The sequence below is a fragment of the Tursiops truncatus genome, chromosome 8, assembly GCF_011762595.2.
Source record: "Tursiops truncatus isolate mTurTru1 chromosome 8, mTurTru1.mat.Y, whole genome shotgun sequence".
In the NCBI taxonomy this organism is placed as follows: domain Eukaryota; kingdom Metazoa; phylum Chordata; class Mammalia; order Artiodactyla; family Delphinidae; genus Tursiops; species Tursiops truncatus.
This window is the reverse complement of record NC_047041.1, coordinates 20,311,234-20,337,466: the sequence shown is the minus strand read 5'-3', so window position 1 is coordinate 20,337,466 and position 26,233 is coordinate 20,311,234. Positions and strand designations below refer to the sequence as shown.

Below are 26,233 nucleotides of genomic sequence, written 5' to 3'. Positions count from 1 at the left end.
ATCATTTGGCTGGAAAACCTGTTCACCCCGGTTTCCTGTTGGGCTACAAACCTGAAATTAAATCTTTGTAACCCAGTACAGCCTGCGCGGAGCGAAGCCCCAAACCTGGTGGCGGTTGGGTCCGTTGAGGCTGCGAGCGCATCCGGCGAGCACAGTGACGCGCCCTCTGGCAGTTCTCTGCCGGAGCGCCTAGACCCGCCCCTCGGCCGCAGGCTCTCCGCGCCCGGCTGGTCCTCGAGACCCTTCCCATTCTTTACTCAAAACCGGGCCACGCCCCTCAGCCCACCTCTGACCACTCTGCCTGTATCAGCCCCGCTCTCGCCACCTTTTTAGGCCCCTCCCTTTCGGCCGTGCCCTACACAGCGCTTAGGTGAAGTCCTCCTCTGAGATGCGGCCACCACTGCGAGCCCACCACCTGCCACTCCTCTCCACGTCTAATTCTTCCAGACTCGGCGTGCGGAAGCTCCGCTGGAACGCCCCTGCCACTCGTGGCTCCACAGTACACGCCCCGGGCCACCCTCTTCCCGACACCCGGGAGAAAGACCGTACGTTCTACACGTTTCTGGTCCACGGAGGGTGTAAGGCGAATCTTTGGAGCCCGTTTTACGACAACTTGCGGCCGCGCGGTGCGGCTGACGGCAACGACGCGCTGCTCTTGGAGAGGTCACTTCGGAGACGGCGCTGGCTTTGGGGTGTGGGGGTCAGCGGCAGTATGTGGCGCGTCTGTGCGCGACAGGCCCAGAATGCAACCCCAAGGGCAGGATTTGGGGCTCGGTGGACGGCCTTGCGGGAGGAGCCGGGAGCTCGGTGCGTGACCCCGCAGGCTGGCTCGGCTCCGGCTCGTTGCTGCAGCAGGACCACAGGGTATGGCAGGCTCCGGGCACTCTGCGGCTGGAGCCCCAGCTCCTGGGCCACACCGCGGAATCGCGTCTTGCTGCAGCTTTGGGGACCTCCTAGGCGCCGCTGGTATAGCCTCCCCCCGCATCAGAAGGTGAGCCCCATACCTGTCCTTCGCGGGACCCCGTTGTCCTTCATGGGATCCTTCCTCAGAGGCCTCAGTCAGTGATCCTCCATCCCCCTCCAAGTATACTGCGTGTCAGTGTCCCTTCTCCATTACCCAGCTTTGCTGTAGCTCTTGAGCTTCCTTCTCCTGACCTATTCCATTGAAGAGCGCCAAGCCTGGGGCGGTATGTGGAACGTCTGCTGAGTACAAGCTGTGAGACCCACGCAGGCCTGTGGAGCAGGAAGCCTGTCCTTCTGGTGGAGAGCTTCTGGTGGCAGGAACCCCCTTTATATCCCCAGTGCCCACTGTGTGTTGGGACTCAAACTCTTTGCGTTAAATTGTAGTGACTTGAGTGAAGCGTTAAACCAGAATGAGAGTTAGGTAGCTCTTTGTAAATTTTGTGTTTCTCCTTTGTCTTCTCCAGGTTCCATTGCCCTCTCTTTCCCCCACAATGCAGGCAGGCACCATAGCCCGCTGGGAGAAAAAGGAAGGGGAAAAAATCAATGAGGGTGAATTAATTGCAGAGGTAAGTTGTTTTAAAATATGGAAATGAGTTAGAAGGGACCGGCTTAGCTAAACTGAGCATTAACTTCCTGAGTGAGTAGTTATCCCTTTTGCTTAAGAAACTTTTAGATGTTTTTTACAACTTGATATTAGAGAAGGTTGGTTAGCTAAATAAGTTAGCAGCAGCTAGCCAAACTGATTTTTAGCTAAGATATTTTTAATAGTAATTCTTTCAAACCTGTGATAGAGGCTTTATTTTCTCGTGACTGTTGAACTGTATGATTTTTTTTAAATTGAAGTATAGTTGATTTACAATGTCGTGTTAACTTCTGCTGTACAGCAAAATGATTCCGTTATACATATATATACATTTTTAAAAAATATTCTTTTCCATTATGGTTTGTCACGGGAAACTGAATAAAGTTCCCTTGTTGGACCTTGTTGTTATCCATTCTATGTAATAGTTTGCATCTGCTAACCCCGAACTCCCACTCCATTCCCCTCCCGCCCCATAACCACAAGTCTGTTCTCTGTGTCTGTGAGTCCGTTTCCGTTCTGTAGATAAGTTCATTTGTGTCATATTTTAGATTCCACATATAAGTGATAGCGTGTGGTATTTTTCTTTTTCTTTCTGACTTACTGCACTTTGAACTGTATGATTTTAGACACAAGCTAATAAACTTCATACTGGCAGCAGAAGTCTAAGCTCCTGCTTTTGTGTTAAAAGGTTGAAACTGATAAAGCTACTGTTGGATTTGAGAGCCTGGAGGAGTGTTACATGGCAAAGATACTTGTTGCTGAAGGTACCAGAGATGTTCCAATTGGAGCAATCATCTGTATCACAGTTGAAAAGTGAGTAGTACCATGGCAATCTGTGGAACTTAGATGCTCAAGTGGAGTATTTTAACCCAGAATTGAGAAGTTAGTTAAAGGCTTCTAAGACTACTGAATCCACTTTATAACCCCCTTATACTTATGCATTCTTTCTCTTCCTTAGACCTGAAGATATTGAGGCCTTTAAAAATTATACACTGGACTCTTCAGCAGCACCTACCCCACAAGCAGCCCCAGCACCAACCCCTGCTGCCGCTGCTCCGTCACCTGCGCCTCCCGCTCAGGCTCCTGGTAGCTCATATCCTCCTCACATGCAGGTGAGGCTCAGCCTCTGGGTGTTTGCTCTAGAAAATTTATTATTCATTTATTATTTTTCATAGGTGGCTTTCACATCCTGGGGACTGACATTAAATATGGCTAGTTTTTGTCATTTGAAAGTAAATAGAGGTTTAAACATGCAAATTGACAACTTTTATTCCTGGTGGTTATTTCCAGGTGTGTGAACTTGGCTAGTTCTTTTAACCTTTCACAGCCCCAGTGTAGCAGATAGGATAATGTTTGGTACTTCTCATTCAAGAACATTTTGTTAGATTTTGAGGATGATTTGTACTTATACTACTCCCTGTATAAACAAGAGTTTTTAGTAGGCCCCAAGTACTGTCTGTTGAATGAAAGTTCCCAATTGGTGTTTTTCCTTGACATGTGGTATTCTATTTTCTAAGAGTAAGTGAAGTAGTCCAGTAGTATTAATAAAAGACTGAACTAAAATAAAGAATAAGTGTCAAATAGACATATATAATAACATTGCAACAAAGCTGAAGGTGGTAAATATAGTCACTGTTGATTCTATTAACTAAATCAGTTTCTAAGAAGCTAATTAGTTTATTAGATATTAAGATTATCCCATCTATATTTGTGTTTCAGATACTGGAAATGAATAAAAGCCAGCTGCACTTTTTCTAAAGGATTAAGACTAGAACTTTCCTTCACTTAGTTTATTTGTAGAAATTTTTGTATAGGAATAATTTTTTCCTTTGGACATCATGTTCTATTCCATGGTCTTTTTTTTTCCTATAAATTTATTTATTTATTTATTTATGGCTGCATTGGGTCTTTGTTGCTGTGCACGGGCTTTCTCTAGTTGCGGCGAGGGGAGGGTACTCTTCGTTGAGGTGTGCAGGTTTCTCATTGTGTTGACTTCTCTTGTTGCGGGCCCTGGAGTGCGTGGGCTTCAGTAGTTGTGGCACATGGACTCAGTAGTTGTGGCTCGCGGGGGTCTAGAGCACAGACTCAGTAGTTGTGGCGCACGGGCTTAGTTGCTTCGCGGCATGTGGGATCTTCCCAGACCAGGGCTCGAACCCGTGTCTCCTGCATTGGCAGGCGGATTCTTAACCACTGCGCCACCAGGGAAGTCCTCCATGGTCTTTTATTAACATTCACTCATTATAAAGTTTTGCCTGGTGGTAAGTTCACGCATTTATCTCATCCTGTTCTGCAAATTCTGTCTCACTACACAAGACAGTACATTTCTCTATAATTTATGTCTTTGGCTTTTTGTGAAAGTTTTAGGGTTCTGTCTTAATTATCCTTTAAGATACAGTATAGAGATTATTGGATCCACTAATTTTTAAGAAGTAGATGAAGATGAGGGACTTCCCTAGTGGTCCAGTGGTTAAGACTCCACGCTCCCAATGCAGGGGGCCCGGGTTCGATCTCTGGTCAGGGAACTAAAAAAAGATTCTGCAGGTTGTAATGAAGATCCTGCACGCAGCTACGAAGGTCCCGAGTGCCACAACTAAGTCCCGGTGTTGGTAGGTAGGTAGATAGATAGATAAGATAGATAATTCTGACCAAGAAAAGCATTTTAAAAATTTTCTAATTAGAGTTCTAAGTTTTGTTTTACTGCCCCCCTCACCTTCCTGAGACATCATCAATTGAAATGATTTTTCTCTCAGCATAATCCTGTTGTTAATTAGAGGGCTTCCCTGGTGGTGCAGTGGTTGAGAGTCTGCCTGCTGATTCAGGGGACTCAGGTTCGTGCCCCGGTCTGGGAAGATCCCACATGCTGCGGAGCGGCTGGGCCTGTGAGTCATGGCCGCTGAGCCTGCGCATCCGGAGCATGTGCTCCGCAACGGGAGAGGCCACAGTGGTGAGAGGCCTGCGTGCCGCAAAAAAAACAAAACAAAACAAAACAAAACAAACCTAAAAGATAGCAAAGAAAACCCATAATGAGTAAGCATCCAGATTCAGTGGACATACAAGCCATATAAATAAGAAAGCAATTTTAAATTTAGATCAGCTAATCTGATGTTTAGATTTTACTGGGGTGGAAGTGACTATTGTAAGAGCAGTTTGTTCATTTGTTCATTCATTCATTCATTTTTTTTTTGCTGCACAGTGTGACATGTGGGATCTTAGTTTCCCGACCAGGGGATCGAACCCGTGCCCTTGCATCGGGAGTGCAGGATCTTAACCACTGGACCGCCAGGGAAGTCCCAAACAGTTCTTAATAAGAGTTTTTTTTATCTTGAAAAAGTATCTGGGAAGTTTGGGAGAAATTCAGTTTCCCCTGAGTGAAGAGATAGATGCCAATACAGCACACAGTAAAATTTTAGTGGAAAGTCTGGACTAAGGTCATTCTGTGAAAATGAAAAACTGTAGCTTAATCTAAGTGTTAAGAAAGACAAAAAGATGTCCTGTGCTTAGATATTTATTGAGGAATTAATTTTTAGTAAGAACTCTTTCCCATCTGCCCATTGTTTTTACGTTCGGAGGGTGGAAAAGTATTTCGAAGGTGGGTCAGAGTATCGCTGGTACTATAAAAGCTTGAGATGTGAAAGATTCACGTGTAGGGACACTTGAGGCAGTGGGCTTTTACTGCTGTGGGGGCATGGGAATTTGGATGGTCACAGTCACTATCATTCCATAAAACTGTTCGCTGGCCTGAGTTCCACTGTGTCCACAGCTTCCTAGTTATTACACAGTAATAAAATGTGTTTGTTTCTACAGGTGCTTCTTCCTGCCCTTTCTCCCACCATGACCATGGGCACAGTTCAGAGATGGGAAAAAAAAGTGGGTGAGAAGCTAAGTGAAGGAGATTTATTGGCAGAGATAGAGACTGACAAGGCCACTATAGGTGAGATTTCTTCAGCTCTTAATGGTTGAGGCACTGAGTTTTCCAATGAGGGAAGAGGATTGCCGTCCTATCCTATAATGAGTGAGTGATAACATGAAAAATTTTAATTCTTGGGATTCATTTCCTGGAACAGAATATTTCATAACAAAAGTGTGCATAGTTGGATTTGTCAGTACCATACTGTAGTCTCATTGGATCAAGGATATGTCAGGGATTATTTTTAGGCCAGAGTTTGCTTATTTATTAGCCTTATCATTGTCTAAACTGGGCAAGGGGGAAAAAAGAAGAAACAGGAGAAAATAACATCAAAGGCAGGAAAATACCAAAGAATTTCAGATGACTTTGAGGGAAGACTTGAAAGCAGGGCTTAGATTGTTTTCATAGTTTGAGAATGAGTGATGGAATGTATGTATTACCTGTTCAGATATCATATCACATTTCCTTTTATTCCCTCTCTGATTTATTTTTATGCTTAGAACAAAACCCATATAGATAATCATATTTGTCATACCATGTATAGATATTTGTATTCTCTTTTTTTTTTTTTTGCGGTACGCGGGCCTCTCGCTGTTGTGGCCTCTCCAGTTGCGGAGCACAGGCTCCGGACGCGCAGGCTCAGCGGCCATGGCTCACGGGCCCAGCCGCTCTGTGGCATGTGGAGTCTTCCCAGACCGGGGCATGAACCCACGTCCCCTGCATCGGCAGGCAGGCTCTCAACCACTGCGACACCAGGGAAGCCCTAGATATTTGTAGATAAATGTATTTCCTGTCCAGTTCTCAGAGATGCAGTAGGAGATTCTGGGCATCCTCTGCAGTGGTTGTTTTCAGATTTTGTTATTCAAACCCTTGATGGCACGTTGAGGCAAAGGAGAACTTAAGGAACAGCACTCTACTGTTCCGTGCCCGCTGCCCCACTTCCACCAGGACACCTCCTTTGTATCTTTCTGCATATTGCGCTTCCTCCCATAAGATTTTATTAGAAGAAAGGATTCTGTTTGTTGAAAAGAGAGAAACAAACAAAAAAACCCTGGCAAAAATAGATCTGCTTTGCATTTTAACTTGAATACCAATGTTGCTGTAGAGACTAGTAGTCTAAAGACTGGTCACTAGAGAAGTATTACCTTGGTCAAACTCTTTAAACTCCATTGTGGCCTTGGAGTCTTTTCTTTTTATACATGTCTTGTATATTAATTCTCACCTGGGATATGGAAGGATTCATCAAAGATGTGTTTGTCAGGGAGAGGCACAACGCCACAGAAAGCCAAGATCTGGAAGGCAAAAGTTGTCCTCTCCAATGGGTTCTTTTAGTTTTACTTTCGGAACTCTTCATATTTGAGTTGTAAGAAGAGCATAGCTGGGAATTCCCTGGCGGTCCAGTGGTTAGGACTGCATGCTTCACTCCCGAGGGCCTGAGTTCAATCCCTGGTGGGGGAACTAAGATCCCGCAAGCCGTGTGGCCAGAAAAAGAAAAGAAAAGCAGTAGCTGAATAAAGTCAACACCACAGAATCTCTAGTTATGCTGTATTTCTTCATAATGAAATAGTTGGTGTAATACCAAGCATGACCTCTCAAAAAGTTCCAAAGATGCTTTTAGGAGTGTAATCCCATGTCACTTATCAACTATAGTAGGTCTTTTAATTTAACCATGTGGTTCTGATCTTTAGCAGTACAACTGATGCCATCTTGGAGTCTTGTGGGTCTGCAAGGGGCTGCCCCTGGGGATGTTTTAAAGAAAACGTTCAGAACTAACCACTGTGTAATCTCTTATAGTTTTATTTAACAGATATTTATTTAGTATTTACTTTGTGCCAGGTACTGTTTCTAAGTACTTGGAAAATGTTCACTTAATTTTTGTAATATCCCCGTGAGGTAGGTACTATTGTCATTCCCATCTTGTAGGTAAAGAGGCTGAGACACAGAGAGGCTAAATAGCTTGCAAAAGGTTATATAGCTACTTTGAAGAAGAACCTTTTACTTAAAACTGTGCTTTGAGTTTGGTAGGATAGTGGAGTCCTTTAAGTTCCATAATGGTTTTTTCTTTCTATTTAAGGTTTTGAAGTACAGGAAGAAGGTTACCTAGCAAAAATCCTGATCCCTGAAGGTACAAGAGACGTCCCTCTAGGAACCCCACTCTGTATCATTGTAGAAAAAGAGGCAGATATACCAGCATTTGCTGACTATCGGCCAACTGAAGTAACTGATTTAAAACCACCAGCACCACCACCTACCCCATCCCCGGTAGGTATGCTTCTAGAATTGAGGGAACACTTAAACCTTATTCATCTCTAAATTAAGGGATTAAAGTAGATGATATTCTAGGTTCCTTCCAGCTCTAAGATTCTATGAATAAGGAAGGAGATAGTTAACATTTGTGGAGACCTACACAGTGTGTGGCACTGCACCATTCACATAATGGTCAATAGTTTGATTTGTATAGCTTTTTTTTTTTCCTGGTGTCTTGAGTCCTGCTGAGAACAAAGCTGAGGTGACATGTTCTTTTTCTGCTTTAGGTGTAGATATATATATATACATATATATATATACACATACGTATACATATATATATATATACACATACATACATACATACATGGAAGGTAATGCTTTGTCACCCATTTTCTGTAGAATTTGTAGTTTTTGTCATTGTCAGTCCTCTTGGTATTAACATATAGTAGGTCAAGCTTATATTTGTAATACATTGGAACCTTCACGTAAATGGCTTATTTTGCATAGAATTTAGTCTGTCTCTATGCACTGTATACTATATACCTGTAACATGAGCTTGTATGAATTCCAGGCATCAGTAACGCTATAATGAAGCTTCTGCAGGTGTAGAATCATGTGAGTTTAGATGAGGTACACAGTTCTGTCAGAGAAAACTTGATTTCTGACTGCCGTACATATATGGGGAGCTGGCAAGTGGTTGTAGTGGTTTATTTTTTAATGTGTTTCAACATGGAACCTTCCAGAATAATTTATTATTTTGGAATTAGGTTAAGTAAAAACAAAAGCCATGTAGGTGACATAAGAGAATGAGAATAAAGAAGGGACAAGTGATTAAAGTGAAGAAAGGCTATAAGGATGTTATATACTGGTTACCAAAATTAAATTCCATGCCTCTCTTTGTTAATCATGGAGTTAGAGAATTTGACTTTGTTCTGTCTTTGACATAAAATAATGTTATTCTATTCATATTGCTGTATTATGTTTAAGCAGGAAAAATGTGCATTTGATATTTGGAAAAAAGATGAAAGTTATTTAATTAAAATAGGTTTGACTAAATAAACTATAAACTCTTAAATCTTTCAGACCAATCTTTGCAGTGGTGAATTAACAATCTGTAACTTTTTTCAAAAGGCAGCTCCTGTTCCTCCAACTCCCCAACCTGTAGCCCCTACACCTTCAGCCACCCGCCCAGCTACTCCTGCTGGACCAAAGGGAAGGTTGTTTGTTAGCCCTCTTGCAAAGAAGCTGGCAACAGAGAAAGGGATTGACCTTACACAAGTAAAAGGTAAGTCTGTTTCTATGGAGTGGGGTTTTACTAAAATTTAGTAGAGTTTCTTCCTTAGGACCAGAGGGTACAACTGTATATAGTCATCTTATCTGCGATAGTCGGGGGAAGGATGAGGGAGGGAAATATCTCCTTTGGTGCCACCACAGAGTAGGAAAATTTACTGTGCTTTGTTTAGTCTGTCTAAGATCTACCTATATAATTTGGATCTTTTTTTCCTTCCCTGTTAACGGGAACTGCTAAATTGTTGGTGAAAGTATGATGTGTTTGTTCGGCAGAGTTGGGTTATGGTACTTGATTGTATAATAAGAAATCTGTATTAGTGCCAGGCTGATTGAATGTAGTAATACACAGAACAAAACATGAAGTTGGGGTGATTTGAAGTGACTTAAAATAATAAAGTTCATACAAAACTGAACTAATGCCCCTTGAAGGCAAAGGAAAATGTCTTACCTATCTTTTCCTCCCCAGAGAGATAGTGTAGCTTAGTGATAAGAGCATGGGGTCTTGAATCAGACCATCTAGGGTTTAATCCTGGCTTTATCATTTTCTGTGTAATATGTCTTTTGATGAATTACTTTAATCCATCTGTTTTTCCATCTGTAAAACTAGATAATAGTTTACATTAAAACAGGTGACGTGCTTAGAACAGTATCTAGAATGTAATAAGTACTCAATACATATTAGTTTTGTTCACATTATTACTATTATTGGCTGGCATTTAAATGTTTTAAGCTAAAATTTAATGTAAGGTAATTAATATACTTTGGAAAAGGGGGGAAATTACTATTCCTGGAACATGGTTTGATGGCTAATACTATGTGCTAGTCTTTTAATTACCAGATTTAATTTGCATAACATTTATTGAAGTAAGAATTATCATTTCCCATTTTTTTATTGTCCAGCTATGAGCACTCATCAGTGGTTATCATCTGTCTGCAATCTATTGTTTTTATGGTTAGAAAGCAAGCCAATCCCCAAAGGCACAAGAATAGAATGTTATCGCTGTTTTACTTCAGAGGATTCTTGTAATATTGGAAGACCCTTTTTTCACCTTAATATTATTTCACTAGTGTATTGCCATTCTTTATGTACATGTGATTAGAATCAGGGACAGCAATTTAAATTGGAATACATTTTAAGGGGAGGAGGGACTAGGTTAATAATTATATCTGAAGAATTTAGACAAGTAAACAAGGACCATTTATTAGATATTTAGCAATACTGACTGCCTTAGGAGAGATTTAAGTGGAAAAATCTCAATATTCTTATCATGCAGTTAGAGTTAAGTGATTCATTTATTTAGACAAATACTCATTGAGTATTGTTTATGTATCCAACACTTGTTCATAAGACAGACAAGATTCCAGTTTCAGATGCTCATATTACCAACAATAAAGAATTAAATGGACAGGGAGTTATAGCATAGTAGTTAAGAGTATTGGCTTTGGAGCTGGAGTGCTTGGATTTAAAACCCAGCTCTGTCGAACACTAGGTGTGTTACCTTTTGTGTCTCAGTTTCTTCATTTGTATATAAAAATAATAACTTATAGCTTGTTGGGATTAAATAAGTTAATAAACAGTGCCCGTACATAGAAAGCATTAGCTATGATGATAGCATTAGCTATGATGATAATAACTTATTAAATAAGATGATTTGAGTGCTAAGAAAGAAATAAACCAAGTGATATACTAGTGAGTAACAGGGTGAATATATGTGTAGTCATGACTGCTTTTGGACGGGGTGGTTGGAGAAGGTCTTTTTGATGAGGTGACATTTGATCTGACCTGAAAGATGAGTCAGCTATGAGCCAACCATGTGAAGAACTGGAGGAAAACCATTTTGGGCAAAGACCAGCTTGAAGTGGAAAGAGCTTGGCATGTTTGAGGAACAGAAAGGAGGCCAGTGTTAATGGAGCATAGTGAGCAAATGATCTAGTGGTAGGAGATGAGGTCAGAAAGAAACTCAGGGGCGAGAACATAAAGGATTTTACAGGTTATGATAGTATTTGAATTTTATTTAAAGTACAGTAGGAAGCCATTGAAAGATTAATATGAGGAAGTGGCATAAAATGATTTATATTTTTAAAAGATCATTTTGGCTGCTCTGTGCAAATGGATTAAATGAAAGCCAAGGCACCTGTTAAGATGCTGTTGCTGGAGCTGATGATGGTGGCTTACACAAGGGTGGTGAGAGTAGAAATGAAAAGAAATGGACAGCTTCAACATACACTTCTGCCATAGAATCAACAGAACTTAGTCAGGGATTGGATATGGGGACTCGACAACAGCAACTTCAAAAGAAATGCGCAGTGGACGCTGGTCTGGACAGCTTGAAAAATGAAAAGTGGACGAAGAAGTGGAGATAACATTGTGGACAACTTATTCAAGAACATTTGCTGTGAAGGAAGGCATAGAAATAGAAGTGTAGCTTTTGGGAGCATTTGGGCTCAAGAGAGAGCTTTTGAAAATGAGTGATAGTAGAACAGGTCTAGTGTAGAGTTTCTCAGTTGTGGCAATGTTGACATTTTTGATCAGGTAATTCTTTGTTGGCAGGGTGGCAGCTGGTGTCCTGTGCATTGTAGCATGTTTAGCAACATCCTTGGCTTTTACCTGCTACATGGTAGTAGCATACCCCACTTGGGACAACCAAAAATATTTTCAAACATTGCCAGATGCCCCCTTGGGGGCAAAATTGCCCTGGCTGAGAACCAGTGGTCTAATAGAAAGGGATAAATTGGTGATGTAGAAAAGGAGAAAGAGCAGAATAATTTGGCAAGGTACAAAGTTTTTGAGAATGTAAGAGGGGATGGGATTGGTTTGGGGTAGGAATTAGGACAGTTTGTCTACTTTTATAGGAGAGAAGAGAATATGGGGTAGGTTTATAGGTTTGTTGGTAGCAGATGAGGAGAGTACCTCTCTGGTTCCTGCTATTTGATCAGTAACATATAAAGGGAGGGGGTAGTTCCCTGGTGGTCTGGCGGTTAGGATTCGGTGCTTTCACTGCTGTGGCCTGGGTTCAGTCCGGGTTAGGGAACTGAGATCCCACACGCAGCCAAAAAAATTAAAAAAGTATAAGGTGAGGGGATCTGCTGGAGAGTTAGTGTGGGAAGGTCTGAGATTAGAGAGATTGTGAAATAGTGTTCTCAGAGACAGGGAAAGTGAATTCAAGGGAAACAATTTAATTTCTGGATAGTTTTGTGTGTCTATTTTAGTTTTGTGCCTCTGAATTTATAGTACAGTCATTCAGCTAGGTGTGTACTTTTCCCCCCAGCAATATTAAGCTACTCTGGTGCTGGCACTGAGAAGGCATATGTTTTAGAGTTTGACCAGGGAGTGATTATAACAGTGATCCATAGAGTGTAGGCTGGGTAAGGAGGAAGTGAAGACAGGAGGCTTGACAACATGATGAAAGCAGAGGAATTAGTGGAGTGGAAGAAATTTTGCATTAGGGGGAGTAAGTGGCCTGAAATAAGTGAGCTGAGAGGATCAGTGGTTGGTGTTTTATGACACCACCTCTGATACTAAATGTAATTTTCTTTCCACACCAGCAATCAGTTCTCTACACCACGTGAGTATCCAACAATTCAATCCTATTCTGACACTCTCCAGAGTTAGCATCAGACTCCACACGTTTTTGTTTTTGTTTTAAATTATTTATTTTTGGCTGCGTTGGGTCTTCGTTGCTGTGTACAGGCTTTCCCTAGTTGTGGCAAGCGGGGGTTACTCTTCGTTGTGGTGTGCGGGCTTCTCATTGTGGCGGCTTCTCTTGTTGCAGAGCACAGGCTCTAGGCACGTGGGCTTCAGTAGTTGTGGCTCGCGGGCTGTAGAGCGCAGGCTCAGTAGTTGTGGCGCACAGGCTTAGTTGCTCCATGGCATGTGGGATCTTCCTGGACCAGGGCTCGAACCCGTGTCCCCTGCATTGGCAGGCGGATTCTTAACTGCTGCGCCACCAGGGAAGTTCCGAGACGCCACAGGTTTAAAGGCTCAGTCCCACAAGTCTGCCCCCACTTGAGATGCCAGTCCTGAGGATCACCCATACTTCTGACACACTGGCTATAAACCAGGAATTCCCAAGACCCCCTCCTCGGGTTTGATAATTCACTAGAATGACTCACAGAACTCAGGAAAGCACATTATTTACTATTGCCTGTTTATTAGAAAGGATACAACTCAGAACAGTCAAATAGAAGAGATGCATGAGACAAAGTATGGGGAGTGGGGGTTGGTGCTGAGCTTCTGTGCCTCTCTGGGAGCACCCCCCCACCCCCGGCACATTAATGTGTTCACCAACCCAGAAGCTCTCCAAATCTTGTTGTTCAAGAGTTTTATTTTTATAGGGGTCAATTATTATTTTTATAGGCATCGTTGATTGTATCATTGGCCATTGGTTATTGAACTCAATCTCCAGTCCCACCCCTACCCCGTTCCCCCAGGGACAGATTGCTTACCAAATTTGACCAAAATGTAATCATCTGGGGAGAAACTGTTCTGAAAGCCTAAACCCTGATATTCAGAGTTTGATTTGTCTCAGAGCTACCCATATTATGGTTTATATTTCTTTGATGCAGAGCATTTTCACATCACTGTCCCATTTTATCCTCACAGCATTCCCATGAGTAGGGGCTGGTATGATAATCTGTCCTACAGATGAGACTAAAGACCAGATAAGATTAAGTGACCACAATCATCTGTCTAGTTTATGTTTGACAACAACCCTACGTTTTTCACTCCTAGTCTAGTGTTCTTCCCTTTATACCATATTGCTTTATGATGGTCTGTTGTGCCTTCTTAGGGAGAGAGACAAAAGAATTTCAAAGATTTCAGCTAACTCCTAATAGGAAATTCTTATAGGTGGATGAAGCTTAGTATAAGGCAGGTGGTACTGCAGTTTCCTCATCTTGAGGGGCTGCAGTGTCCAGATCAGCCTTGATTGTAAGGGGAGGTTATGGTTTCTGTCTTTTATAAGGAAGGGAATCTAATAGGCATACTGCTGCCTCTGTTCTAGAGCTCCTGGTGAGGATAAACACAATCCTAGCCAACTCAGTTTTCATAATGAAGGAAAGGAGTTGGGACGAACTGCACACAACGAGAATCCTTTTAAAAGTCTGCCTTGGGGGAAGATGAATCAATTTGACCAAATATTTTCTAGAAGTGGGCCAGTGTAAAAGGTATTTTAATAACTAAATTCTGAATCTCCTTAGAATTAAGGTTCAGGATTATCTACTTAGGTGTAATGTTAAACCTAAGAGGTTGTGGATGGGAGGAGGAAAGAAATTGAATGAAAGTAAAATTAAGCCTGTTGAGGGAACTTTGAAGATCTTTCTTCATGTGTAACATGGCACCTTTTTCCTTCATAATCTCTAACACAAGCCAATATAGCGCCTTGGCTACTGTGAGAAAGCTGTGAATAATGGAGACCACATATAGAACGAATGGTTCTAAAGATGAGATCATTGCATTTGAGAGTTATTCATGCTATTTCAGGGTAAAAACAGTTGACTTGCCTGATTTGTCCAAAATAATTGTTATCATATCTGTCGACTCTGTAGCAAGGGAATTGTTTATGAGCAAATGAATGTAGAACCCAAATGAGATATATTCCAGGATTTCAAAAAGGGTGTTTTGTAGCTAACGGAGAGGAGGGCAACAAAAGGTGTTATTTTTAGGGAAAAGTTTAAGGGGCATGATTAAGGCAGTGGCCCCTTTAGAGGGTCTTTGTTAGAGAACCTTTAGGAACTTGCACTTCAGGATCACAGTGCTGATCTCCTTGAGGAATTAGCGGTACGCTGTCATGTGTGTGGTATTCCTGTGTCTCTTCCAGGGACGGGACCAGACGGCAGAATCATCAAGAAGGACGTCGACTCCTTTGTGCCTACTAAAACTGCTCCTGTGAGTTATATTTCGCTTCCTAAATTTTGGTTGCAGTTTGTCCCTGCAGAGTGCTTTGTCCAGACTGTTAGACCTTTGCATACATTATTTATGAGTGAAATAGCTTAATCAGAACTGTGTTTCTTTTGTCTAATTTCACTGGCTAGTAATAAGTACATATGAATGTGCTGTTATTCATACACAAAAGCAAAGATGATATACCACATTGAAATCCACTCCAAGTTGTTTTTGTTCTTTTTTGAGTAGTGATACTAAATTTTTCCTAACTTATCATCCTATTCAGGCCCTATTTTTTAATTTTTTTTTTTTTTTTTTTTTTTTTTTTTTTTTTTGGCGGTACGCAAGCCTCTCACTGTTGTGGCCTCTCCCGTTGCGGAGCACAGGATCCGGACGTGCAGGCTCAGCGGCCATGGCTCACGAGCCTAGCCGCTCCGCGGCATGTGGTATCTTCCCAGACTGGGGCACGAACCCGTGTCCCCCGCATCAGCAGGTGGACTCTCAACCACTGCGCCACCAGGGAAGCCCCAGGCCCTACTTTTTAAAGCATGCTTGCAAGTTGGTTGGCTAGTGTTTGCGTTTTATGTAGTTAATTAGTTCACAGGGGGATTAAATCCACATAGTCAACTCCGTTTGATCAGTAAAGGTGCTAAAATAATCAACTATAAGTAAGGAAAATGATTTAGTTATTTAGATGTTTGCTTTAAAATAAAAGATTTGTCTTTCTTTTTTTAAAATAAATTTATTTATTTATTTTTGGTTGCGTTGGGTTTTTGTTGCTGCGTGTGGCGTTTCTCTAGTTGTTGTGAGCAGGGACTACTCTTCGTTGCGGTGCATGGGCTTCTCTTGCTGTGGAGCACGGGCTCTAGGCGTGCGGGCTTCAGTAGTTGTGGCTCGTGGGCTCAGTATTTGTGGCTCACGGGTCTAGAGCACAGGCTCAGTAGTTGTGGCGCACAGGCTTAGTTGCTCCACGGCATGTGGGATCTTCCTAGACCAGGGCTCGAACCCGTGTCCCCTGCATTGACAGGAGGATTCTTAACCACTGTGCCACCAGGGAAGCCTCTGTCATTGTTTTTTCTTAACAGTATTCAGGAAAATACATTACTTTCTTTGTATTTATCTCTTAATCTTTTCAATTTAGGAATGCTTTGATTGCTTTTCTTGAAGAAAGTTTTGTGAAAACAAAATTATTTTGATATAAACTAGTCATAGAAACATTTAAAACATGATTACCCAATTCTAAGTATGAAAATTAGAAACAAAACTCTTAAACAAGCACAGTCCAAATCGGAGTTCCTTTTGCTCCCTTGGGATAGAAATAGCTGTTTTCCTATAAACCATTTAATTTTCACTTTGCCATCTGTAAAAGAGTCACTAACAGTTGTTCACAGTTGCTTATGCTAAGACTAAGAACTTTTTTACCTCCTTCTAGACTCCAGCAGCTGCTGTGTCTCCCCCGAGTCCAGGAGTGGCGCCGGTTCCTACAGGTGTCTTCACAGATATCCCAATCAGCAACATTCGCCGAGTAAGAGTATTACCATAACTTTTCGACCCAAAGCTGTTGGGGACATCTTTACTCTGATTGTTCAGTTGCATCCACAGTTTGAAACACTAAGAAGAGACTTTTTTAAAATTGGGAACCTTAGATGATTCATTTAATAGGTGTTTGGTTTGGCCAATAGAATTCTTGGGATACACAAACACTGTGTTCTGATTAAATACTATTGGAAGGGGCTAAGTTCTGGTGCAGTCCTCCATCTTCCAGTTCTAATAATGCTTGAGGTAAGCATTACCAGGGAGCAAGGTAAAGGGGCAAACAGAGCCCTGAATGAGATGAGGTCTCATTTCAACTCAAGATAATTGATTTTTGAATCTCTTTGATTTTAGGTTATTGCACAGCGGTTAATGCAATCTAAGCAAACCATACCTCATTATTACCTTTCTGTTGATGTAAATATGGGAGAAGTTTTGTTGGTACGGAAAGAACTTAATAAGGTAAAAGGTCTGGAAATTCTACCTTCATAAATTCTAAAAATCTTGTTTTCCCTCACTGAATATTTACATTTTTGCTCATATATTGTATTTTGTTACAAACGCCAATTGATAATGGAAAAATGGATGTCATCTTAATTTTAACTGACAGAGAGTATCCTGGAGAATTTTCATTTTCTAACCCTTGATTAAAGTTTATGATTAAAGTCGACTTTGCTATGTATCCATTTGAGCCTAACATAGTCACTATGATCCTATGAGACTACTTGAGTCTCTTCTGGTAGGAAATAGTATGTTTACTTTGTGTTTATAGTTAGTACCAAGCACCTACTTAGTGTTTAGTTACTTAGTAACTTATGGGATGCAGCTAAAGCAGTGCTTAGCAGGAAATGTACAGGTGTAATGGTCTACATTAAAATAGATGAAGAAAACCAACTTTTGGTTTCTTTTCATCCTTTCCACCTCAGGACATAGGTATACCCACCCCCTCCCACCTTCTCAAGATTATATAGTTTCAGTCTTTGAGAAGAGAATTTAAGAAACTACTATGGTTTCTTGTCTTTGCAGATGTTAGAAGGGAGAAGCAAAATTTCTGTCAATGACTTCATTATAAAAGCTTCAGCTTTGGCATGTTTAAAAGTTCCTGAAGCAAATTCTTCTTGGCTGGACACAGTTATAAGACAGTAAGTATAACACTTCTGGGGAAGGTATATATATATACATATATATCCATCAGCAGTGTTTTGTGGGCTGTCTCACATATAACTAGGAGTATAGGGAGTAAGGAGAAGCAGAAGATGGAGGGGAGATGGCTTCCACAGGCAAGACAATTTGAAAACAACATAAAGCTATTTCTGAGATAATGCCAAATTTAGTTAGTAAAGACTACAGGTTCTTTGAGTTCAGAAAAGGGAGATAAGTGTACAAATATGTATAATTAAGTTGATAATGACTCTCACAAAGCAGGATTGAAATGGTTTTGTTCACCAATGAGTTCTGCTAAACTTTAGTGGGAGCAAAATTGAAAACAAAACCAAAAAAACAGTATTTGTTAATATTATGGTAGCATGTGACTGGCATGGTGCTCTTGGTGTCTTTCACATGTTGTCTCATTTAATCCTTATGACCACGTTATGAGTTAGGTGGTTTTACACATTTTCTAGATGAAGAAACTGAGGCTCAGTAAGTTGAGTTACTCGCTGAGTTAATATGTTAGTAGGTAGCAGAACTGTGATTGGAACCAGGATTCTGACTCAGCCTAGGTTTTTTCTACTATGTAGATGCTTTTATATTATTAATTTAAAATTTTTTACAATAATAGTATGTACATTAGAATATTAATTCATGGCTTATGGTGACCTGCTCAACCTTTAATCTGAGGTCCACTCCCAAGAGGCAAACACAGCCTTTAAATTGTTATTTCTTTTGGTATTTACTTTCCTATTTCTAAACATTTTTCTGTTGCCTTTCATAAATTTTTCATTTCATTTACTTTATCAACTGACGTCCTATTAAAGAAGGTTAAGATTTAGCTTTGTTCTACCCTCTCTACAAACACACACACACACACAACCCATCATCCTACCAAATTGATTGTAGCACAAATTTTGGACAAATCAGTATTCAGTGTTAATATCTTTATGACTATGAAAAATTGTTTATGACTAAGGAAGTATAGTATACCATGAATACCGACCTGATTTTAATGATTGCCTAAGAGGGGCTAATTTTTAACTTACTCATCATGAAATCTTTCTGAAACTCCCCAAGAGAACTCTAAACGTGTTTCACAGGACTGAAAAATGGTTTACTGATTCTAATTTTTTCCTTGGTCACCCCACTCTTAGAGAACATCTGAGGGTCTTACTATATTTTTAGAGACTATATTAGCCTTCTGGGGCTGCCATGACAAATTACCACAAAATTTGTGGCTTAACAAAAATTTATTCTCTCCTAGTTCTGAAGGTCAGAAGTGTGCAATCAAGGTGTCGGCAGGACTGTGCTCCCTCCACAGGCTCTCGGGTGGACTCTTGCTTGCATTCTCCAGTTCTGGCGGCTCCAGGCATACCTTGGCTTGTGGCTGCACAGCTCCAACTTCACATGGCCTTCATGTGTCTATGTCTTCTCTTCTGTCTCTTACAAGGACACTTGGCATTGGATTTAGGGCCCACCCAGATAATCTAGGGTGGTCTCATCTCAAGAACTTAATTACATCTGCGAAGACCTTTTTACTAAATAAGGTCACATTAGTAGATTCTGGGATTAAGACATAGACATATCTTTTAGAGCATGGTTATGAACATTTGAGGACAGTTCTTTGTGTTGACATATGTTTTCACTTCTCTTGGGTAGACTCCTTGGAGTGGAATTACTGGGTCATAGGGTAAATTTATGTTTAATCTTTTAGGAATATCTGAAGGAAACACTACGTAGATGAAAGGATGGACATTGCAGGGCAAGTTCTATAAATTATTTATTAATCCTTACCAAATGCCCTTCAATTTGTTCGTCCAGCTATTCAACAAATATTTATTGAACATATACTGTTTGCTGGATTTAGTGGTGAACAAGATAGGAAACACCATCCCTACTGTCTTAGGAGGAAGATTATTGAAAAAATAATATTGTAATGACAAGGTAATTTAATTAAGAAAGAAGTGTTTGCTGTTTGATACCTTGGCCAGAGCCCAGCTACGGTAGTTGTTAAGTGTCACACACTGTATTATTAGAGCAGGTCCCTGTGTTTGCAAGTGATAAAAGCCTGCTGCCTCTGGCGAGCTTGGGCACACTGGGGGGTATGGTCCCCATAATCTCCAAAGAGCTGGAGTTCTTCCTTCATGTGAAGTTTTAACTTTTTCTTTTTTTTTTTTTTAATTGAAGTATAGTTGATTTACAATATTATATTAGTTTTAGGTGTATGGCATAGTGATTCAGTATTTTTGCAGATTATACTCCATTATAAGTTATTACAAGATAATGGCTATAATTCCCTGTGCTATACAATATATCTTTGTTGATTATCTATTTTATACATGGTAGTTTGTATCTGTTAATGCCATACCCCTAATTTGTCACTCCCCCCTTCCCTCTGTCCTTTGGTAACCACTAGTTTGTTTTCTGTATTGTATCTGTGAGTTTGTTTCTGTTTTGCATGTGCATCCATTTGTATTATTTTTTACATTCCGCATATAAGATACACAGTATTTGTCTTTTTTTGATTTATTTCACTAAGCATAATATTCTCTAAGTCTGTCCACATGGCTGCAGATAGCAGAATTTCTTTCTTTTTTATGGATGAGTAATATTCATGTGTGTGTGTGGGTACTTGGGTTGCTTCCATGTCTTCTTTTTTGGCCATGCATGCAGGATCTTCCCCAACCAGGGAGCCACCCTGAGCCCCCTGCAGTGGAAGCTTGGAGTCTTAACCACTGGACTGCTAGGGAAGTCCCTTCTTCCATGTCTTTAATTAGTATGTTCATTTTTTCCAGATATATTCCCAGGATTGGAATTACTGGATCATATAGTAGTTCTATTTTTAGTTTTCTAAGGAACTTCCATACTCTTTTTCCACAGTGGTTGCACCAATTTGTTGATACATTCTCACCAACAGTATACAAGGGTTCCCTTTTCTCCATATCCTCACCAGCATTTGTTAACTTTTTCTTTATTGCAGATCACTTTAGCAGGGGCCCTTACATAGACGACCCCTAAGGAGACTCTGATACAATTCAGGAGTTTGGGAACTTGGTTGGGGGGGGAAAGTCATTCTTTTCTACTAACCTTTAACTGAAATTTAGCATTTCCTCCCATTATAAATATAAAGAACAAATCAAAGAGGTATTAATAGTACTTGTGCTGATGACCAAATAAAAATCAAGTTACTTTCGTATCACATTGTAGTTATTGCGGATATCTTAAAATATATTTTTTTCTTATCACTACTTCAAAAGTATAGCCATAATTAGACCTGCTGCAAGATTATTGAGTTAATACAGAAGTGCATGTATCACAATTTTGTTTTTTGAATAGTTTGATAACTGAATTTCAATATAGTTTGTTTTGGGGGAAGTTTTTCTGGTAATTTGTGTATTTTGTTTTCTGTGTTTAAAAAATATATATATTCTGAGAAGGGACCCAAATGCAAATGTGCCCCATGGCGTAGAAAGGATTAAGAATCCTACTTTTATGTTTTGAGACAACACCACCACCCTACCACGTGAGTACTTCTGTTTCTCCCGCCATGGAGTCCTTTCCCTTCACTCTTCCGTTCATCTGCTCAAGTTCTGCTTGCAGACTCAGCTCCAGCCAGTCCATTTCGTTTCAAAATGTAAGGAGTTCTTTTTAATTCTCACCGATGCTGAACCTTTTTTTCCCCACCTGTACCCATGGTGTTAGTCAAGGCAGATGAGGGATAGTTAGTGAGTACGTGTGAAACCAACCTACTGACATATCTCTCATTCATTTTTTAAAAGTGCAGGTCTAAGGGAGGCCACAGCAAAATTTAAAAACCAGGAAAGAGCTCTCCCTGGCTGAAAAGTAGCACAAACTGAAGTAAATACCACTATTCTTGGGTAACCTAAAACAAACTCTTAATTAAACATTGTTGATGATTATTGAGGTTTACTTTTCTTTTTCTTTTTAAATAGAAATCACGTTGTTGATATCAGTGTTGCAGTCAGTACCCCTGCAGGACTCATCACACCTATTGTATTTAACGCACACATAAAAGGACTGGAAACCATTGCTAATGATGTTGTTTCTTTAGCAACCAAAGCACGAGAGGGTAAACTACAACCACATGAGTTCCAGGTAAGGTATTAATTATTTATCTTCTGAATGTTATTATGTTATTTTAATGAATTATGTTATTTTAAAATTTGGTATTATGTTTCTATTGCATTTTCTGCCTTTTGATTCTGCCTTGTGTTCTCACTGACACAAGGTCTTGAAAATAAAGAAAAATTGAGTAACCTATCAAAAGCTGAAAATAACACATTTTCAAGTAGTGTGCAAAAGCCACGCAACTGACTTTCGTTCATATTGCTATAGTTGTATGTTTTCAGTAAAGTGTATTCCATTCATTCCTTTTTTCCTTTCGGCTTTATTTATGTATAATTAGCAAATAGGAATTGTAATATTTAAGGTGTACAACTTGATGTTTTGATATATGTATACACTGTGAAGTGATCATGACAAGCTAATTATCCATCCCCTCATATATTTACCATTTTCCTTTTCTTTTTTATGGTAGTTGAATCCTTTTTTAAAATTCATTTTATTGAAGTATAGTTGATTTACAGTGTTGTGTGAATTTCTACTGTACAGCAGAGTGATTCAGTTATACATGTATATACATTCTTTTTCATATCCTTTTCCATTATGGTTTATCACAGGATATTGAATATAGTTCCCTGTGCTATACAGTAGGACCTTGTTGTTTATCCATTCTATATATAATAGTTTGCATCTACTAATCCCAAACTCCCAATCCATCCCTCCTCCACCGTCTCTCCTCACTTGACAACCACAAGTATGTTCTCCCTGTCTGTGAGTCTTGCTTATGTTTCGTAGAGAAGTTCATTTGTGTCATATTTTAGATTCCGCATATAAGTGATATCATATGGTATTTGTCTTTCTCTAACTTACTTCACTTGGTATGATAATCTCTAGGTCCAATCCATGTTGCTGAGAGTCCTTAAAGTAAAATATTATCTTAAGGTCTTTTCACAAAACATTTGTCATTTTTTTCTAATTTATGTTGACAAGCAGTTACCATGATCTGTTTTTAATCTTTTTTTCTTTAGGGTGGCACTTTTACGATCTCAAATTTAGGAATGTTTGGAATTAAGAACTTTTCTGCTATTATTAACCCACCTCAAGCATGTATTTTGGCAATTGGTGCTTCAGAGGATAGACTGGTTCCAGCAGATAATGAAAAAGGGTAAGTGCCAAAATGGAGAGGGAGTTGTAAACTCACTTTCATTACAATATACCTGTTTTTGAGTCTCAGTTTTTATAATTATTGCCATGGCATATTGGAGCTTCAGTCAACAACTCTTCTTGTTTTACTGTTTGAGATGGGAAGTCTTGTTTACTCTAGGTCAGGGGTCAGCATACTTTTTTCTTAAAGAGCCAGTTAGTAAATTATTTTATGCTTTCTGGGTCATACGGTGGCTATTGCAAATACTCTGCCATTGTGGTGTAAAAGCAGGCATAGGCAATACATAAATGTATTCCAGTAAACCTGTGGGATTTGGTCTGAGGGCTGTTGTTTGCGAACCTGTATCCTCTAGATGGCTGTTTGGTCTGTTTCTCCAAACTGTTAATTTGAGCTAGAGGTGTACAGCCCATGAAGAATAGGTGGAAAATAATGTTACCTGGTTGGGATTATAAGTTAGGTGTTGTCATATGGGCTGGTTACTAGCTAAAATCTAGTGATTGCTTTCAGAATTCCTAATAATGTTTTTATCTTTTTCTAGATTTGATGTGGCTAGCATGATGTCTGTTACACTCAGTTGCGATCATCGGGTTGTGGATGGAGCAGTTGGAGCCCAGTGGCTTGCTGAGTTTAGAAAGTTCCTTGAAAAACCTATCACCATGTTGTTATAATTAACCCAAGAATTTCTAGACTTTCCCAGGTCACACTGGTTCATTCTTACCAAGATATAAATATGTTATTAAACGGTGGTTCTCTTTTTATTTTAAGGTTGACCAGTTACTTTTGAGTCTGTCCAGATAAGTTATTTGTAATGGGCATTACTGAATTTTTTAAAATGCCAATTACATCCAAATATTGTGCACATTTAATCAATACCAAATTTTAAGCTGTATACTCCTAGTCAAGGGGCATGTGGCTTAGCCCTTTGGTCATAAGGACTTCCACTGGGAAATGTAGAGGTAGAATTGTGGTTCCCTATCGAGACAGGCACATAAAAGTAACCTTGATGAGATCTTGAGGTTTTGAAATTTAATTACCTCAAATGTTTTGTTTAGATTTGAGAAAAAGAGAAGAAGTCGGGAAAATTAGTTCTCTTGGAGAAACGGTTTGAATTGAAGCTTGATTTTGGAACATAAACCTAATTTAAAATTTTCTGTTACATAATCTCGGTTTATCATGGATGGGAAGCATAGAGAACTTCAAGGAAAATAAGTGAAATTTTAAAAGTCAACATTTTCTTAGAACTGTTCCACCAGCTGTTCTTTGTTTATTTTTCTATGAATTCAGAAATGGTTGTTTTCCCCTCTTGAAATGAAGATATAAATATGAGCCAGCTACTTGGTATAAGTGAGAATTTGTGTGGGTATCTATTTAAACAATTGAAATGTGTCATTCTGAGAGCAGAATTCTATAATTACCTCCAAATAAAAGAATATGCTTATAGAATTTAACAGAGTAAAGTTGTGAAAGTAGAATTTTTCCTCCAAAATTAACTAGTGGTTACTTGCAAATGAACTTAATTACCAGGATTTATTACTTAAATAACTTTGAAAAGCTATATCAAGTAACTATGGAATTAAGTGTGCATATGTAAACTATGTTTCCTAGTGAGATATGTTGCCAAAGTCCATTTATCACCAGGTTCTATCTGAAAAGAAGAGGGGAGAGATACGCTGGTGAACAGTTTGGAGTGATAAAAGATGATGACCAAAACGAAGTGGTTAGTTCTACTTGGATAAAGTGAAAAATGTTAAATGTGTACAAAAAAAGTGTTCTGTGTTTTTCCACCCCAGTGTTGTCTCATGTAAAATAAGAAAGCCCTAAAATCCTATCGGAGAGAAAAAAATTATTTAGGTTGTTTGCTACCTTATCAACCTAAATTTGTTTTTTCCATTTTGTTACGATTTGCCTTTCTTTGTGGGGGGTGGATGGTGTTCATATTCAGGATAATAAAATTGAATTAGAAACATCACAATTCTAGACTTTCTACTGAATTGATGTGTTTTAATAAATACTTGGAATTGTAATATGTGGAGCTGTTCCCTGAAATTTAGGTCTTTCAATGTTGAATCTATTTCTAAATGTTCATTATTTTATGGTGCACAAGTGACACTCCAAATATTCCAGAAATATTTTCCTTGCTGTATTATTATGAAAACAATTCAATACATTAATCTGATTTTTCAGTAATTAGTAATTTTAGCTTGAACTGAAGATTTTGCAGAAGGAACAAACTTATGACAAGGGACCATCACCAGTATGAGCCATATCTGGTTCAAATACATGAAACTTCAAAGATAACTCATTCTTTGCTAATGTTTATGGCTCTATTGTTCCCTTGAGAGAAAAATAAAAAGTTGCATTCTAATAAAAATTGTTCTGAGTTAAAAATTAATCTGAGCTATAATCTAAATCTGGATTCAGTCTAGTTTGCTTACCAGAACTGAATGAACAAAAGTTAGAAATAGTGCTTTGGTTCAAATTAGATTGTTTAAAAATTAAACTATATGATTTCAATGTTTCTGGTCTAATATTTTTGATCTGTGGGTAATTATTTCTCACATTAGATTATTTAAGACCAGGAACAGCTGTGTACATGGTAAGCTGTACACAGAAACATTTTGAGTTTATAGAATTGGTAAAATAAGGACTGAGTTTAGGAGCATATAACCTAACGCTTTAGGCTTAAGGAGCTCTCTTGTTGGGGGGTGGCACATAGCAAGATGGAAGTGTGGTCTGGCTCTGTTAGGTACTTTACTCCATTCCTGAGGTTTGTGAGTGAAGTTAAAATATCCCAAGGCATGGTCTACAAGAGGAGTTGACCAGTGCAAGAGATAATAGGAATGTGCTGTAAGGAATACTCATCCCCCAGTAACGCGTGAACTCTGGAATACATGGGAAAATAATCACTGCTGATTACCTATCTCTAACACCAAGTTTACAGAAAAATCTGGTATCTAAATCAAGGCTAATTCATGTCCATCTCAAAGTTTTCAGTTTTGAAGAAGAAAAAGCTTGGTAAGATTCCAGTTTAAACTACTCCACAGTTCATCACTAGTTAATGCTCTTCCTGGACAAAGTTTTGCTTTTTGTAGGGAGGGTGAGGTGGAGATGTTTGTTAGAATATAAGTGAAAGTATTTTGGAAAATAACTAAGATGTAAATTTACCATTTTAACATTAAGCATGTTAGATCTTGTACTCATTTTATTAGTAAGTATCCAATTATATAGCTGCTGACATAAGTACCACCTAAGTGCGAGAGTGCAAGAGTAGAGTCAGCCAGTTCAATATAGTTAGGTATGGGAGTTTATAGGAAATAAGTTTCCACAGTGATTTTGTAGAAGCAAAGATAAGGTCAAAGCATTCCAGGTATTTTTGAGGGATAAGGAGAATATAATAGGTTTGTTCATTTTAGGACATCATAT

General features: G+C 39.4%; 1 protein-coding gene across 1 annotated transcript; it reads left to right on the top strand.

The window, feature by feature from the left end:
- Positions 1 to 465: 465 nt before the first annotated feature.
- On the top strand, positions 466 to 24,834 carry DLAT (dihydrolipoamide S-acetyltransferase). The gene is made up of 14 exons (XM_019941895.3): positions 466 to 991; positions 1,428 to 1,529; positions 2,235 to 2,359; positions 2,505 to 2,658; positions 5,351 to 5,477; positions 7,528 to 7,715; positions 8,835 to 8,988; positions 14,813 to 14,880; positions 16,310 to 16,402; positions 16,765 to 16,872; positions 17,437 to 17,552; positions 21,516 to 21,678; positions 22,674 to 22,810; positions 23,349 to 24,834. The coding sequence occupies exons 1-14, from the start codon at positions 713 to 715 to the stop codon at positions 23,476 to 23,478; spliced, it is 1,944 nt and encodes a 647-aa protein (XP_019797454.1). The 5' UTR covers positions 466 to 712; the 3' UTR covers positions 23,479 to 24,834.
- The last annotated feature ends 1,399 nt before the right edge of the window (positions 24,835 to 26,233 follow it).

What these genes read in the sequence shown, in the direction of transcription:
- DLAT (XM_019941895.3), top strand. Translation starts at nt 713, where the DNA reads ATGTGGCGCGTCTGTGCGCGACAGGCCCAGAATGCAACCCCAAGGGCA. An exon ending in CACCACCTACCCCATCCCCG is followed by an intron (nt 7,716 to 8,834) that starts GTAGGTATGCTT and finishes TTTTTTCAAAAG; the next exon opens with GCAGCTCCTGTTCCTCCAAC. An exon ending in CTGGACACAGTTATAAGACA is followed by an intron (nt 17,553 to 21,515) that starts GTAAGTATAACA and finishes CTTTTTAAATAG; the next exon opens with AAATCACGTTGTTGATATCA.